This window comes from Enhydra lutris, unplaced genomic scaffold, assembly GCF_002288905.1.
Source record: "Enhydra lutris kenyoni isolate GAN:26980312 unplaced genomic scaffold, ASM228890v2 scaffoldscaffold9, whole genome shotgun sequence".
Classification (NCBI taxonomy): domain Eukaryota; kingdom Metazoa; phylum Chordata; class Mammalia; order Carnivora; family Mustelidae; genus Enhydra; species Enhydra lutris.
In genome coordinates, this window is record NW_019154093.1 from 79,707,916 (window position 1) to 79,725,544 (window position 17,629).

Below are 17,629 nucleotides of genomic sequence, written 5' to 3' on the forward strand. Positions count from 1 at the left end.
CCCGCAGTGGCGCGACCGCGGCCTCCCGGGACTTGGGCACGCGCGCCCCGGGTCCCGGCGCCCTCCTGCCTGGAGCCCCGTAGGGCCGCAGCCGGCCAGCCCGGGCCCGGGGGCGGGGCCTGGGGCGGGGGCGGAGCCAGGCCGGCGGCCGGTGTCAGGTTGCTCCGGTAACGGTGACGTGCTGCGGCGTGGGCGGGGCAAACACGCAGGTTGCATATTTTAGGAAGTGAGGAGGAGGCGCGGGCTTGAGCTGCGGCGGGGTCTGGGGCGCGGAGCAGCGGCGGGAGGAGGCGGACACGTGGCAGCAGCAGCGGTAGCAACCTTAGCGGCGGCATCGGCCCCAGCCGCCGGCCGGTCTCCCTCCTTCCCGCCCCGCGGCAGCCCTAGCTCCCTCCTCTCCGCTCCCCCGGCCGCGCTAGCTCGGCCGGGAGCTGCTCTCTTCTTTCCTCTCTGATTCTCGAGCGACAGGACCCGGCGGCGCGCACAGACCTCCGCCACCATGGGGAAAGGGGTGAGTGTGCCGCGAGTCCGGCGAGGGGGCGCCGGGAGGGAGGAGGAGGAAGAAGAAGTCAGGAGGGCGCCCGCCGCAGCGGGAGGCGGCGGAGGAGGAAGCGGCGCGGCGTGGAACGGGCAGGCAAGGCGGCCGGGCTTAAAAGACGACGCACTCTGGAAACGGAGGGAGCGCAGCAATGGGGGCCGGGAGGGCGGGCGGGGGGAGGGAGCACCGGGGGGACGGCCGGCGGGCGGGCGGCGGCGCGGGGCTGGCCGCGGACCCCCGGGTCCCAGCGCGCTGCGGGCCGGGGGCTCCTGGAGGCGGCGCTCGGGAGCCGCGGGGCCCAGAGTGGGAGGAGGGCGGACGGCGCGGGGCCGCCCCGGGAAGGAGCTGGCGGCCGCGGCATCCCCGAAGCCGGCTCCCCTCCCCGCCCCTCCCCACTCTCCGCCCGCCCTCACCTCCCATCTCTTGCCTTCCCTTTTCCTTCCGCCCTCCGTGCCCGGAGGAAAGGCGTGCTCCTCCCCTTCCCCTGGGGCGCGCCGCCGGGGCCCCTCCCGGGCTGCCTTCCCACCGCGGCCCGGGTCCGGGCGCCCGCGGGGGCTTCCGACGCGGGGGCGGCCCTGAGGGGGTGAGGCTCCCACTCTCGGTGGCGCTGGGGCTTAGCCAGTTAACCCGGAGAGGCGGCCGCCCTCCCCAAAGAGGGGGAAAAACAACAAAAACTGGCTTCCCTTCACTGTGGAGCTGGTAGTGCTGGCTGGTGCCAGAAAGGGTGTGTCTTCACCGCCCTAAGATGGCCTTTAAGGTATACTTTTGAGAGCTTTAATGGGCCGCTTTCCATAAACACTGGATGCGCCCTGGGGCGGCTGGAGTGGTCATTTCCCTGGTGGGGCGGGGTGTGTAGAGTTTTGTTTTATTTTTTGAGGGATGAGCCTGGAAGGAGGACTGGCTGGCTCTTCAGGGCCTCTGCGTACAATAAACCTGAGAAAGGACTGCCGGCGGCGGGCGGGACGAGGTGGTAGGAGCGCAGAGCCGCGGGAGAGGGCGGCTCCCGCAGGAACCAGGGGGTCTCCGGGGCAGGGGCGGAGAATCCACGAAGCTCTGGCGAGAGCAGAGCCACAGCTCGTTTCTGTGTCTCTGTGCCTCGTAGCTGCGATAACCTGTAGCCACGGCAAAAGACCGAGTATCAGACCCTAACGGAGCCAAAGTCAAGTTGAGGAAAGTGCATACAAGATAACCGCCCCCCCCACAAAGTATCAGTTCATAGTAGAAAATGACCAGGTCGTGAGAACACGGGCAGGAGAACAGGCGCTCCGTTATCTCCAGGGCTTGCACTATGTGGGCATCTAGTAGGTCTTTGGAGATTTTCAGGGCTCCGCAGGGTGGCGGGAGTGGTGGGGGAAGAGGCAGGGTGTGTTCTTTGGGGATTCTTAATTTTGGGTGTTGAAGGAGGTGATTAGAAAGCCTTGAACCTGATAGGAAGGGTAGGGAGAAGTGGCATGTACCACCAGTATCTTTTAAAATCATAGAATGTGGAAGGCTGGCCCTGGTTACAGAGCTGGAGGCAAAGAGCTGAGAACCAGCCAGCATACTCCCCACGATATAAAAGTGGGTTAATGGTCCCAGGCCACACCGACAAACCCTAGGTCATTCCCATAAACAAGACCTTTTAAGCTCACCCTTTTATCTCCCCTCCCTCAAAAAAAGAGAAAAGTTGATATCCTGAGCTGGACATTCCTGCTTGGGGGAGGTGTAGTGATCGGGGATATGTTACTCAAGGCCTAGGAAGGTGAAGTGACTTGTTCAAGGTCAAATGGTTGGTTAGTGACACACCAGCCTGCCTGATTCCTGAACAGCCTGTGGCCTCCCCAGCCTGAACACTCACCCACTTAACGTTGCCTTATATGCAGAACTCCAGTGTTGTTCTTCATTCAGATGAAAGTGGGGTATTTGTGATCCTTGAATTAATGTCCCTAAGAGCTGTTTGAGTAACTAAGTTCTGTCCACCGTTATCTGTCTCTTTCATAACTGAACCCATGCACAACAGTGGTGATTCGCACACCTGGGTTGTGGAGGTTCTGAGCTCAGGATGTCTTAGGGATCTTAGTATAAAAAGCCGGTGGCTGCAAACACAAAAATGAATTATAGCTGGTTCCCAGGATGATAGGCTCCTTATCTGCTGGGTAAGCGTTTTGGGGGACTCTGGTAAATTGAATATTAAATAGGGGGGAGATGTGTGTTGGTGATTCTCCTGAGATAAAGTCACCCCTTCTGTCCCCAGTGACTTACCGTGATAGTCCAATGTTCAGAAGGATATTTTATGCTGAAATGCTGGGATTTTTCCACATGGGGATTAAAATGTGGGTGGAGTGGTGACTAAAGCCCTCCTGATAATTGGTTAACCAGGAAGCCTGTGCTGGCAGCTAATTTTTAAGGTCATTGTTAATTTCTTCCCCTCCTCTTCCCACTGCCTTGGGGGCCTAAGTTTTGATGGTATTTCAGGTGATTTTATTTCTCCTTAAAAATCTAGTTCCTAAGCTCTCGGTAAGAAAATGAAAGATTCAGCTCCTGCTGGATCATTCCTGGATGAAATAGGATTTTGTCCCTTTTTTTCATATTGGGTGTTGTTGCCAGTGACTTGGCCTAAAGCCGCAGCCAGTCCTGCCACCCACAACTAGCTCACCAAAAGGTACACAAAAAAATCTTTCTCTTTTCTCAAGTTTACAAAAGCTAGGGGTGGGGGGCATGTCACCAGGTCCTTCCTTGTGGTTCCCCATTGTTTGAATATTAACTTAGTTACCTGGAAAATATCCTAGCTTATGGGTGGTGATTTCAAGAGGAGCGGGGGGGAAAAGATTTCAGGTGAAGGTTGCACAAGGGATACACATGTCAGCAGAAATCCTATGGTGACATTATCAGCTGCCCTTTGGGAGCTCAACTTGAAAGTGTGACTAAATCCCCTCTGGCCGCTATAAAGTGAGTACTTTAGACTGGAAACATCGGAAGGCAGAGTCCTCAGAGTGGAAAGTTGCCCGGGCCTGGCCTGGAGCAAGTGGAGAGTGGTTACAGGAGGAACTGTTGACCAGCCAGGGGGCCGGACCAGAGGGCGGGGACCAGAGGGCTGGGACCAGAGGGCCCAGGTTGCATCACGCTCTTTTTGCCTCTGAAGTGTTCAGTGTGTGAGTGTGACAGTTCCTGGCTCAGGGTTCTTTCTGTACCCTGTTCTGAGGGTGTATCCTCTTTTGGTAACTTACTGTTTGTTAATTTGTAGTGTTCTCTGCCAGTAAGTTTGTAACACTCTAGTGACTCACCTTTGGGTGGGAGGGTAAGGAAGGGGGAGGTCTGCATTGTAAATGAGGAGGCTGAGAGGAGGCTAACCCCTGTAACCTCCCTCCCGCACCCTGCAGGGGGGGTTAAAAAATTCAGTAAATACGCATTCAGGTGAGAGCTAAAACTGAAGAAAGGTGTACATTTTGGTACAGAGGGTGATATTCCTCCCCACCCCCACCCAGCTTCTTGTAAACTGGAAGTGTTACCACTAAGTTTCATTTAAAAATAAAAAGTGAACCCAGAATTAGAAAGCACAATAGACTTGGTACCCAAACATGCTCCATCCAGAACCTTTCCAAGTCCTTGTTTCCTGATTATTTTAGCAACAAATTAACAGTTAAGTGACTTTCTGTTCAAAATCAGGCTGTGTTGTCTTAAAGATATCCAAACTTAGGAATAAGATAAAGGCTTTAACTATTTGAAGGATTTTGTAGGCAAAAGTAAGAAAAATTAGTTTGTTCATTTAAAACGAAAAGGTAAAAACAAATATATATATATGTGTATACACACATATATATGTATACACACACACACACACACACACACACACACATATATATTTTTTAAAGCCCTCAAGCTTCAGGTTTTCAGCTGGCCCTTTAAGTAGGCTCCTGGCCCCCAAGACCAAATGCAGTCATCTCTGTTCTGTCCAAAGTGAGTGCAGTGCAGGCACATATCACAGCTATGGTTAGGCTTACCAAGGATTTGGCATGGAGAGAAGATCAGATCTTTATAAACTATAGGTTTCCTGTTCATCGGTTAGTCTTAAGGCCTCCAAAGCCAGACAAGAATTTTTCTTTCACCTGAAAAACATACTAAGGATGGAAAAATAATCGGAACTACTATTAATTACCGTCTAAAGGAAAGCCAAGTGGAAGTATCCCTCGACATTGCTGACCTCCTAATTTAACAGCATCTTAGAGCTTTCGTCTACTTTCACTTTTCAAGCAAGGAACTTGACTTTTTTTTTTTTTTTTTTTTTTTTTAAGACTAAAAAAAAAAAAAGGGGGGGTGGGAGGGGTTGCTTTTCAACCCTCTGTGATGGGAAGGGAGTGTGAACATTTGTGCTGCGGTGCCTTCTAGCTGCCCAGGGCTCTCTGCCAGCTAGCAGGCCAGAAGAAGAAACACGAGTGTCAGATCAGATGGGCTCACAGTAATCAGAGTGGCTGCGTTTGGACAGCATGACGCTGGGCAGAATGTTTCCCCATCGCTGCCAGAGCTGTCCAGTTCTGGGTTACTCTGAAAATACATGGCCAGTAAGCGATAATGCAAAGCAAAGAGAAGTTGAAAGCCCACTGGCTTTTTTTTTTTTTTTTTTTTTTTTACGCTCTCCTTCGTTTCTGTATTTTTGGAAGAGGAGACGTAACCAAGTCAGGTTTGAACTTTCTCACGTTGCTATGAATTGAGTGTATGAGAGGAAGTGTATTCTTTGGCTGGAATCTCAGAGAGACTGTTCTTTGCATATGACTCACCTCATTAGTTCTGCTGAAATCTGTTGTCAGGAATCCACAAGAAGTTCTTCACATTTATTTGACTGATGTTTGGGTAGCAAATTCGATCAGTGAGAAGAGAGCCCCCATCCATCCACCCACCCACCCACCCTGCAGTTTTTCTCTCGGGTTTCATTTGCGTCCTGAGCCTTGGGAATTGGGGCCAGTACACCTCATTCCTTACTTCCTTTGTGACTCTACAATGAATTGTATCTGAACATTAATTCTCTTTGAATCTGGTTTTATCCAAACTCTACTGAGTAACAACTGTTTCGTGTTTTCTAGTAGTGACCCAAAGTGTTGGTTCGTGGTGGCTGGTGCTTTGTCTTTGGGGCTTGTATTGTTGGGGGCCTGAAAGTGGAGAGTGTCAGTTGTGGGGATCAGTGGGTCTTGGTGTCGGATTTATTTTTCCAGGCTGTTGTTGTGGCCAAGGCCCCTGGGCACTTTGGAGCGATTCCTTTTCTGTTTGTCTTACATCTTCCACATGATCCTTCCATGGGGCCATATTGGTTTTATTGTTTCAGTTCGGGTGACCTGTGTCTGGAGCCTTGTGCTGCCTTTGTCCTCTTCAGCCTGCCAGCTGGTTTACTTCATACCCTACGCTTCGTGTACCAACTGAGGAATGATGACTGGGAATTTATTCAGTCCTCTTGGAACGCTGGTGCCAGCTAGTAATCCTTGTCTCTCGAACTGACAGCATCTTTTGAGTAGCACTAGCCAAAGAGTGCTCTGTAAAATGAGAAAAGGGGTGAGGTGGGCAGCGGATGGAAGGAACAGGCAGAAAGTTTTAACTCTTCATAACCCGGTGCCTAATGATGGAGGTTAACTGAGTTAACCCCAGTGAAAAAACAGGCTTGGGTTTTGTTTTCTTTTCAATCACTGAAAGAACGAAGAATATTAGAACTAAGAATTTTAAAAGAGGTAGTAAATCTAAAGTATATAGATTGTTTAGACATTCTACAATTTTTTTTTGATTATGGGTGTAAACTTGCAGGTCAGGTGGGCTGGCAAGCTCCTTAAGAATTTCCTTAAGAAATTGGGGAGGAAGGTTAAGCCTAGTTTGTTTGGGAGGCTGGGGGAGCCTGTTGGCTAGAGCTGGAGCTGGGTTCTCCCCATGCCCAGCTGGGTGGGCTACAGCCCAAGTAGGAAGGTCCTGAGCTGGTCTCATGAAGGGACCCATTGCTCTGGCTTTGCTCCATGACCTTCTCTAGCCTGCTGCATGTTCAGGTGAGTGACAAGGAATATGAAGGCGTGGCGTGGTGGTCCCCTGGGTCACCTCCTGCAGAAGAAGGCAATTCATTCTTTAACTGCCCTAAATGCTGCTCCAGGCGCAGAACAGCTGCAGTATTCAGGCAGTGTGTGTCCTCCCTCAGCCCCGGCCACAGCCACCTCGGAGCCCTGGGTCCCCGGCTAGAAAATTCCTTGCACGCAAACTAAACCACTTAGTCATTTAGGCGCAACTGGGGGTTGTAATGAACTGGGCTTGATCGTTTCTGATACTTTAAGTTTTAACTGATGAGATTTAAAAAAATACCCCGAATGGGTTGTTTTTTTTAAGGTTGAAAGGGGTTCTCATAGGAGGCGAGGAATGGCAGTAATTTATATGTTAATTAAAACCCAGTTCTATATTACCCATGGTCCCGGGCTTTGCAGAGTACCTCTAAGTACACCGTTGTGTTTGAGCATGATTTAATAATGCACGATCCCGGGAAGATGGGAAGAGCCCGTGCCCCCCCCCCACCCCCGCTTTTCCCCCCACATGAAGGAAGGCATAGCGCCCCTTCTGGCCCCTCTTGCTGGTCCAAAGCTTTATTAGTTTGTGTGTAGGTTTTAGGCCAGGCATGCCGGGTTTTAGGTGTTTTGTTTTCAGGCTTGACAGCAGCCCCTTGATGAATCAAACGGTCAGAATGCCTTCTAGACTCTTCAGTCATCACACCAAATGTTACTGCCGTCCGGAGGGACACGCAGCTGAGGCCGACTGTTGAGGGTCCCGCAGGCATCCAGGACGGCGGGGCGGGGGGGCGGGGTGGTGGCTTACCTCAACCACCACAGCAATGTTGGCTGAAAGGGCATGGATGTCCAGAACTTCCCAGTAGCCCGGAGGCAGCTTCAGCAGTTCTAGAAGTCTGAAGCTCATGGAACTGCCGGCTGCCCCCAGGGCCATCTGTTGCTGTGGTGGGACGGGTCCCCTCTTTAGTCTTTTCGTTACTGACAGAGACAAAGGAGCACATCTAGGGGGTGGTCCGTGATTTTACATGAGTGAACCTCATTACTAGTGTTCACCTTGGTTTCTCTTGTTGGGAGTTTTCTTTTCCCATGTCCTGGGTACCTTTTCCCACTGCTCAGATCCAACAGTAGCAGAATTCCTTAGGGCATCTTTGGAGAATGGAATCCCTGGGAAGCACAGGATGAAGTAAGGACCCATTTTCAGCCGTGTCACACTGGGCACGCCCCTGCCCTCCTTGTGACCTCCCACTTCCTAAATTAGCAATGGAAAAAACACACACAAACCAGAACCTAACTCACTTCATCATTTTCACTAGTCAGTGTCTCATTTATGTGGGGCCTCATGGGAACCTTGAGCTTCCCATTGTATCCTCCCTCAGAGACCTTGGGGTGTGTGAGAGGGGGTGCCATTGCAGGGAGCATGGTGGGTGTAGGAGAAGTGATCTGAGTTTTCTGATTGAAGAAGTAAGAATGTGTGCCCACTGCCCAGAACCTGCAGGAAAGGTTTTTGTAGTCAATTGGGGAAACCATGTTTCTCTCATTTTTCCCAAATGTTTTTAAAGGAGATAATAAAGAAAATGCTGTCTCACCCAATTTTTAGCATTGTTCACCATCCCACCCTATACTCCCTCTACCCCAAACACACAAACACACATATTTTTCTGCTTCGAATCTATGATAATCGAGTCTTAATGGAGACTTAAGAAATAATTCGTTTCTGTCACAATAAGCGGATATTAAGTCATTGTTTTACTTGTAGGGAAGAACTGAATTGTAAAAGACGTCTGGTCTTCTGGACAAACATTGCCCATTGAAAAAACTAAGATCTTAAAGGAGAAGAAATTCCACATATTAATACTTGCCATGTCTCTCTCACAGATGTCCTCATTTAAAACTCGGCCTTATATAGCATGAATTGATGAGGAGGGAGGATGGGAGCTATTAGGAAATCAAACTCCCAGCCAATTTAACCATTGATAACTGAGTCTGGAGGCAGCATGCTTTTCTGTAAATGGGGATACAACTTTGGAACCTGTCCAGGGCCTCTCGCTCTTAATCATTCTCTCCCCCTTTTTTGGAGTGGAAAATACTGAAAGTCTGAGCATCAAGCATATAGGTGGTGAGGCAGAGGGATTTTTTAAATCTGGTTTTCACATATTTAAATTAAACTTGTATTAATGATATCTTGCTTAAAAGAGAAATTGTGAACTCTCTTTTAAAAGTCAATACAAACTGACCACATAGTCTTTTAGAGATTCCCTAGTCAATGCCTTTAAAATGATTTTTAAGTGATGTGCTTTCCCATTAAATACGGGAAAGAAATCCCACTTCAGGCTGTGGTTCTTGTCTGGTGGAAGCCCTGTCTTTTCTTTCTGTTTTATTTGTGTGTTTGCTTTCAGTGTGTGATTATTTTCCATTTTAACACTGGTACGGAGGGCTCTCTGCAAAGAGGCACTTACAAATGTGGTTGTGGTTGCTCCACAGTGGAGAGAATTTCAAGAATGTTGACTATCTTTAGACTGCTTCATTCTTAACAGATAAGATAGAAACAAAAGAACTCCACTCTGGTGGGAGAAGTTAGTCAAGGAACACTGCAGAAGGAACCGCAGCTATTGAACAGCATGAATAATACAAATGTCTCTGCTTGTGGGCCGCACCAACTCATTTGGGGCAGGATTTCTCTTTAGAGTCTTAAGAGGATGTTTTCCAAAGTCAAGTGAGTGTTGTATTTTATTTGCAGCCATCTTGGCTGTGACTGAGATACACCTGTGTCCTTTTTTGTTGTTGTTGTTTTTTCTTTTTTTTTTTTTTAATAAGCACAGTAAAATTTTGATCTGGACACAGGTTCTCAGTTAATTGCTTTCATAGCTAGCAGTGCGCTTCTGCTAGTTGGAAGTGAGTAAGGGAGAGCTACAAGATAATGGAGCAGTAGCACGACAGAGCATCCATTTTAAGAAAAGTGCTGCTCTCTCCTTCCCCTGCTCCGTCTAAAGTGGCAGTTACGGGAGGCAGTTTGTTGGGTGGGGGTGTCTGGAGGGAGGGCGAAGTCTGGGCTGACCAAGCTCTGAAGCACCAAGTTCAGGCTTTGTCTAGATAAGCTCCAGCATTTTAAACGGAGTGGGGGGAGGGGTATGTGGAACACTCTAAATTTAAACTATAGAATCACCATTTTCTCTAAAAACTGTTCCAGTTTTCACGAGGGCGTAGGTGGATCCTGTGAACTGTGTGACAATGCACGTGCTTTCCTCCTCCCTGCTCATGTCAAAACATTTCCAGGGACTTTTCATTTGGGGGCTTTATTTTCGGGATGTAGACTGGGGAGAGGACTTTTTTTTCCTCTCTCTCTCTTTTATTTAAATAACTTTAAGTATTCTTAGGCTAACTTCTTTTTTTACATATAAGAAAAGATGAACAGGTCACTATTCTTATGTAAGACCTAAAAAAAATTAAATTGGATCTTTAATGGCTTCTTGGCAAAGCTGAGAATTTAAACGTAATGATAAAAGTGACTTGCATCTAAGGGTTTTGTTTCATTGGTTCTCCCAGAAAACACTACATGGAGGTAGGCACAGCGATTCTCTCCATGCTAGGGAGGAAAAAGCAGAAGCCTGAGAGTCAGGGACTCACCCGAGGATGCATGGCTGCTGGGAGGTAGAGAGCAGGAGTCTAACTTGGACTTGGCTGGTTCAGAACGCGGAGACATCAGCACCCCAGTTACTAATGTCAAGATGGTTGCATTCTCTCAGTGGGGTGGATGGAAGGGGGTGGTGCAGAGATTTCGGCTGCACCGCCCTCTCCCTGTTCACCCCAAATGGAAGTGCCTGGCGGGACCCTTCTGTGGCTCCCATGACTTCTCCCCTGGTCTTAATGCCCTTGGGTGCAGATGGCGTGTTGTGCACGTGCAGTACTTAAAATCGTAGTCGCTCTTGTTTAGTTTGTGGTTTGTGCATCTACATTCCCCGTGCGTTTCCACGAGTACTGTCTTGTTGTTGGCCGTCCTAAAACCTGCTGAAATCCCCTGCTCCACAGTCTCCCGTGTGTTCATCATACACAACCTCACCTCTCCCACATTCTCCTGTAGGTCGGACGTGATAAATATGAACCCGCAGCCGTTTCAGAGCATGGCGACAAGAAGAAGGCGAAGAAAGAGCGGGATATGGATGAACTGAAGAAAGAAGTTTCTATGGTGAGTATTAGGAGGCAGGTTGCTTTCTGTTCTCCTTGTAAGTTAATTGAATCCTATCTGTTGGGTGTTCGATATCCACCACCCCCCCCGAATCCTTCAGTCAGAGGCTTTATTTGAAAAGTGAGGCCATTACTGTGGTTGTTTCTACAGACCTTACCAAGCCGTAGAGGTCAATATGGAAAATTTTCACTTTCCAGGCTGTTGGAGCGCGTTGGGAAGGTTATCCACCGCCCTGGCATAACCAAAGGTCCACAGAAGGAACTGTGGTTGATATCGGGGGGGCCTCCACTTTTCTCTGTTTCTGGATGATAGCAGACAGAGGGGGACCTCGAGCCCCTCCAGCTGTGGAGGCTTCCGCCGACACAGCCTGTCTAGAACGTGCTGGTCATCCAAGAAGGCCGGCAAGTTTTCCCTCCAGTGCCGAGACTCCTGGGCCTTCCTGAAGCTGTGGAGGGTCGCAAGGGGCTTGTCCCACAGCTTCCACCATCCTCCAGGGCGGGCTCTCAGCACAGGGCTGTGCGGCTTCCGAGCTGCTGGGGATCTGTGAGAGGCCTCCCGCATTGCAAGGGAAGGAAAGCCTGTTAGCTGAGCTGAGCCAGTACCTGCCAGGAGTGACATTAATGCTTTCCTCCAACCTTTTTTTTCGTGGGACAGTGTTTAATTCTTTCATTTTCTGTTTCCCCTTAGGATGACCATAAACTTAGCCTTGACGAACTTCATCGCAAATATGGAACAGACCTGAGTCGAGTATGTTGTCATGTCTCACTTGTACGGGATCATTCCCTGGGGCCTCTCTCCCATGTCACAGACCTAAGCCTGGAGCCTCTGGGAGGAGAAGGGTGACAGGCACCCTCTGAGTATCCCCTGTGCCCCAGGTGAAGCTCAGGCTTTTGGATTCTTTAGTATTTTCTTGGCCCCTGACAACTTTGAAAGTGGACATTATTGTCCCTGTTTTATAACAGGTGAGATCTAACCAGGGGAAACACCCGGATTTGAAATGGAGTGGCTCCACAGCCGCGCTCCTTCCTTGACCTTTCGATTACAGATTTTTGTCTCTGTTCTTCTGCGTTCGTGACATGGAATTGAATGTTTGAGTGAGGTGAATCTTCAGCACTTCAGTTTTTGCACTTTTGCCATCTAGCTCCATTGCTCCAGAACCTTGGTTATTCTAGTATTCATCCAAAACTTGTCTTTTTACCCCATTTAAAGTAATCTTTCCGCAAAGCCTGTGTTGTGGGTCCTTGTTACCTGGTATTAAATTTGCCGCACGAATGACATAAAAGTAAACAGTTGGGGAAGGGTGCAGTTTCTTATTTCTGTGCAAAATGTGCACATTCTGTGCAAAATGTAAAAACTCTGGGGACTCACATGGGTGCCAGCCACTGTGCAGCCATTATTTGATATCTATAATTTGATATCATTATTTGATATCGCTGACATCAAGAAGTTGTCAGCGGCGCTGCTGGCATGGGTGCCCTGGGCTCGGAGGGGAGGCCTGACTCCCAGATGGAGCTGCCGCTCACTGTTGGGCGGCTGAGCACGGGTTCTCCCTTGTAGTAACCCCTGGGAAAGGGGCCTCAGGAGAGTGAGGGTAGCCCCGGCCTCCGTGCCCAGCGCTCGGATGGTGGGTGTCCGTTACTCTGTCCTGGGGTTCCGCCAGGAACTTGAGGGAGGGTCCCAGCCAAGTCCTCACTTTCTCTTAACTGCCTGGCTTTCATCTCCCTGTTCCTCATACTCCCTAGGTAACTCCAATATTTAAAGTAACATGAATACAAATTCTGTATTAACAGATACTTTGGGCAGACATGGGTTTTGTCTTCTCCCCCCGCCCCCACTTGGGTATTTTGATAATATGAAAGTAATCACATTTTCTTCCCCTTGTCATAGGAGCTTTGTATCTACTGTGTGCCATCCACGTATCTTGGTTTTAAGGCCCATTTAGAGCAGCACAAGGCTTTAGTGCAGGGAGGTTTTTTTCAGTGAATACTTTGAAGCTGGCAGGTTCCTGGGGGTGGGCTGGAATGTGCACCTGTGTGAACCCTCCCAGCCAGACAGTCCTTTTAGTTACCGTTCCCAGGGTAGACTTCTATACTGAAAACTTGGCTATTAAACCACTCACAGGTTGGATTCCTACAGGGAAGGTTTTTCTCTTTTTTTTGATGCTTACAGAGGGTTTCTTTCTTCCCATCCCTGACAGATTCAGTATGCAAAAGAACTCAAAGCTCTTAATTTTGCAAAACTGAATCGATGAGTTAACACTGCTGTATCTTTTTGGTAAAAATACCATTTGGCCTGCGTCCCTTACCTAACTTAGATCAGACTGGATGCAGATCTATGCATGGATCCATTTAAAATGCGTCTGGGCGTTGTAGGATCCTCAGGAAGCTTGGACAGCTGTGTGCCGGACCAGGAGATGGTCCTTATCAGAACTTGCCAGGTTTTATAGGTTCTCTGGCTTGGGGGATTTTGTTTCTTCCCAAACCCATTGCTGGGGCTCTCAAGCTAGCCGGTAGATACCTGCGCTTGTGCGTTCTGGGGCAGTGCGTCTAACTGCCATCCCTCTGCTTCTCAGGGCCTGACGACTGCTCGGGCTGCGGAGATCCTGGCTCGCGACGGCCCCAACGCGCTCACCCCGCCTCCCACCACCCCCGAGTGGGTCAAGTTCTGTCGGCAGCTCTTTGGGGGCTTCTCGATGTTACTGTGGATCGGAGCATTACTTTGTTTCCTAGCTTACGGCATCCAGGCGGCCACGGAGGAGGAGCCTCAAAACGATAACGTGAGTCTTGTAGCACCCAGTTAGATCACTAAGTGTGCGTGAGGCGTCCTTCTCGTCCTTGCCACTCCCTTGTCGTCCACTGGTTACCACCGGTTCGCTGATCATTTTAAGCAGCAGGGAGAGGGCCACCAGGGTGGCTCAGTTGGTTGAGCATCCGCCCGACTCTTGATTTCCACTTAAGTCATCATCTCCAGGCCGTGAGGTCACGCACTGGGCTCCATGCGCAGCAAGGAGTCCGCTTAGGATTCTCTTCCTCTCTCACGGAAGTCTTTAAAAGCAAACAAACACGAGGGAAAGCAGTGTTAGCAACTATGGCCTTCCAGGCCCATCCATTCTTCCTTCTTCGTTTCCAGTTTGTCTCTCCATCTCCCACCTTCTAGATGCTCTTCCAAGCTGGACCTCACCGTACATGTGGCTGCAGTGAACAGGCAGCTCTGTGCAGGTCCCGGCCCGGGGCTGGCCGCCACACACACCATAGAGCACAGCTTTTATTGTTGGCCCGTAATGCACATCCTGAAGCGTTTGGTAGCCCCTCTTCGGAAGTCATAAGTTGTTTTGAAAAGATCTTTATTTTATTTTATTTATATTAGTTTGTGTTTTTTTTTTAACTTGTTTATTTATTTGACAGAGATCACAAGTAGGCAGAGAGGCAAGCAGGTGAGGGCGGGTGCAGGCTCCCCGCTGAGCAGAGAGCCTGATGCCGGACTCAATCCCAGGACCCTGGGATCATGACCTGAGCCGAAGGCAGAGGCTTAACCCACTGAGCCACCCAGGCACCTCACAAGATCTTTATTTTAATAAGGTGGGAGAAACTGATACATGTAGAACATTTCAAAAGTCAGTCAAGGTGTCGGACCACGTGTCTCTGGGACCCCCATTTCTGACCCTCCTATACTCAGTCTTTAGGAAGATAAATCTGAAGACACGAGCTCTGTATTTATTTCTGAAGCCTTGACCTGTTAAAAATTTGGTTTTTATTTGGTCAAAAGTGAATGTTCCCAGCTCCTTACTACAAGCCTGTGGTCCTAAATTGTTTGTTCCCTTCCAGCTTTATCTTGGTGTGGTACTATCAGCTGTCGTCATCATAACTGGTTGTTTCTCCTACTATCAAGAAGCTAAAAGTTCCAAGATCATGGAATCCTTCAAAAACATGGTCCCCCAGGTACCGATTGCTTTGCCCTCTCCATTGAGACCCCCGGGGATGAGAGCTAGTGTGGAGCTAAGGTTTCTGAGTTGATGGGAAAGGAGGGCCACCTTGCAGATAACCCAGCAAGCTTTTGTAACTTGTATAAATAGATCAATAATCTCCTTGTCGTGTACTTGTATGATTCATATTAGAGATCCCTTTGGAATTTGGCTTTCTTGTTTCAACACTGCCCAGTCCTTGTGAGCAGCCTCTTTTCTCTGATTGAATATTGGAAACTGTTCTCTCCCAAAGCAAGCCCTGGTGATTCGAAATGGTGAAAAAATGAGCATTAACGCAGAGGAAGTTGTAGTTGGGGATCTGGTGGAAGTGAAAGGAGGGGACCGAATTCCTGCTGACCTCAGAATCATCTCTGCCAACGGCTGCAAGGTGGGTTCAGCGGGGTCCCCGGGCTCAGGCGGAGTGCACAGGATGGCCCGGCGTGTGTTCACACAGCCCTCTTACTTGTCTCACGGACAGGTGGACAACTCCTCACTCACTGGTGAATCAGAGCCCCAGACTAGGTCTCCAGACTTCACAAATGAAAACCCCCTGGAAACGAGGAACATTGCCTTCTTTTCAACCAACTGTGTGGAAGGTAGACAGACCATTTTAAGGCGCTGTTCTGTTCACAGCGTGCTGTTTATCTTGGGCATCAATAACAACAACAAAAACCAGAAATGCAATTCCTGTTCTGGTTTTGTTGGCCCCTTGTCTGACTGCTGTGGTCAAGCACAGCAGATGCGGCGGATCAGTCGTTGGCAGGAAGGCTCTGGAAGCCTGGGGGCTGGCTGGCTGGCTGTCCTCACCCCCCACCTCCCACACGCCTCTACGGTTGGGTGTGCTAACCTGGCAGTGGCCTTGGGAGCTGCTGTCCTGCTCCTGGATATAATGCCCTTCGCCAGTCTCCGTGGTGTGAAACTGTGCATAACCCACCAAAGAGCTGGCCCTTGGAAGCGCGTAGTTTTGTCTCTTTTTTAACCGTGACAGGTAATCGTCCAAAAGCTGTGACTTCTTTGATGAAACATGGTACAATTCCCCCTCCCTTCTTTTTTAAGGTACCGCGCGTGGCATTGTCGTGTATACCGGGGATCGCACCGTGATGGGAAGAATTGCCACACTTGCTTCTGGACTGGAAGGAGGACAGACTCCCATTGCTGCTGAAATTGAGCATTTTATCCATATCATCACGGGTGTGGCCGTGTTCCTAGGTGTGTCCTTCTTCATCCTTTCTCTTATCCTTGAGTACACCTGGCTCGAGGCCGTCATCTTTCTCATCGGCATCATCGTAGCCAACGTGCCCGAAGGTCTGCTGGCCACTGTCACGGTAAGCAGCTCGGGGAAAACCGTGCACACTCTTCCATCCGCTGGCACCTGAGAACCGCCCCCTCCCCCCAAGTGACAGTGGCCGCTGATTCAGGGTTAATCGCATGTGCTTGTGCGTGGTAGGGTTAGATAGCGGGGAGGCTTGGTGTGTTTTTTACATGGAAGATAGTAACCCCAAAGCCTAAATAGGCCTAAATCTTGATCTGACCTGATCACATGATCCACAGCAGTATAACAAAGGAGAATTAAGGGGGTGAGCAGGGGCACTATAATTCGGTAAATCCTGGCTATTTTCACTTTTATTAATCTGTTGCTTTATGGGAAGAGGGGAGCCCTCTATACATGTTCCCATTATTATTCACACTTCAGAGGATGGCTGGAGAGGTTTAATTTTAGACCAGCATCTTCCATATTAGGGAGTTTCTATAGAATTCCATTCTTGTTGAGATTGAAATAATCTGGTTCCTAATGGTTTTTAGGTATGTCTGACCCTTACTGCCAAACGCATGGCAAGGAAAAACTGCTTAGTGAAGAACTTAGAAGCTGTGGAGACCTTGGGGTCCACATCTACCATCTGCTCGGATAAAACTGGAACTCTGACTCAGAACCGGATGACAGTGGCCCACATGTGGTTCGACAATCAAATTCATGAAGCCGACACGACAGAGAATCAGAGTGGTAAGGCCCAGGCCCACCCAACACCATAGCCTCACCTCATGTGGCTTTTTTTTTTTTTTTTTAAGTTCTTGTTTTTGTTTTTTATCATTTGGTAAGGAGTTAAGGGAGTGGGTTTGAGATTTCTTTTGACTTTGCCCTGAAACCTGACTAGTTTCATTAGTTGGGAAATGAGATGAAACATTTCCCTTTTTATGGGATGTTAATACAAAGGTAATGCATTCTTTTTCTTTTTTTTTTTTTTTCCTGCCTCTGCCAGGTGTCTCATTTGACAAGAGTTCAGCCACCTGGCTCGCTTTGTCCAGAATTGCGGGTCTCTGTAACAGGGCGGTGTTTCAGGCAAACCAGGAAAACCTACCTATCCTTAAGGTATGCGCAGGAGTTCCTGTTTGCTGTTAGGCCGCCGTGTGGGGGTGTAGGTACCCCACAAGAACCACCACCTGAGTGTTTCCTTCAGAAAGCATGTGCCCTCTGGGTTCTGTAAGGGGATTGCTCCTCATGGGACACCCTCCTTGTGAAGTGTTGTCTGGGGATCCCAAAGCCCTAAGGGTTACTTGCAGTCTGCAGAGGTTCAAGAAGAGGGACTCTGCTGTAAGAACTGACCAGAAGTGGGAAGCAGTCTTTACCGTGAGAAACCGAATGAGTAAAACCCAGTTTTGCCACTCTGAGTATGATATCTGCTAACCTAGCAGACAGTGAGGGCTGCTTTTGTGACTCGATAATCGTATTTGCATATTAGGATACAGTAGATTCCAGTAAATCCCTTAAGCCATTTATTTTCTTAAAATAGCCCAGCTATTTCTCTTATCTTATTTGTTCTCCGCTTGCTTACTAATGATGCAAAAATAAGCTCAGGCTCATGGAATTCATGTGAAATGCGAAATGACTGAGGTTTCACTGTGCTGCCTGTGGAGACAATCTTGGAAAGGTCATAGCTGCACAGGGT

General features: G+C 49.1%; 1 protein-coding gene across 5 annotated transcripts in view; it reads left to right on the plus strand.

Moving 5' to 3' along the window:
- The first annotated feature begins 288 nt into the window (after nt 1-288).
- LOC111143264 (ATPase Na+/K+ transporting subunit alpha 1) overlaps nt 289-17,629 on the plus strand; it is a 28,943-nt gene continuing 11,602 nt past the window's right edge. For 2 of the 5 annotated variants that reach the window (XR_002640319.1, XR_002640318.1), the window contains exons 1-9: nt 289-511; nt 10,619-10,723; nt 11,411-11,470; nt 13,296-13,499; nt 14,548-14,661; nt 14,938-15,280; nt 15,741-16,009; nt 16,488-16,686; nt 16,943-17,052. Coding sequence is in view for 3 of the 5 variants with exons in the window: in XM_022496884.1 (XP_022352592.1) it covers nt 500-511; nt 10,619-10,723; nt 11,411-11,470; nt 13,296-13,499; nt 14,548-14,661; nt 14,938-15,280; nt 15,741-16,009; nt 16,488-16,686; nt 16,943-17,052 (1,416 nt within the window). In the remaining 2 variants the exon portion in view is untranslated. Of the gene's footprint in view, nt 512-1,283; nt 1,296-10,618; nt 10,724-11,410; nt 11,471-13,295; nt 13,500-14,547; nt 14,662-14,937; nt 15,281-15,740; nt 16,010-16,487; nt 16,687-16,942; nt 17,053-17,629 lie in introns of those variants that run through there. The other 3 variants (XM_022496885.1, XM_022496886.1, XM_022496884.1) reach the window with 3 other exon arrangements.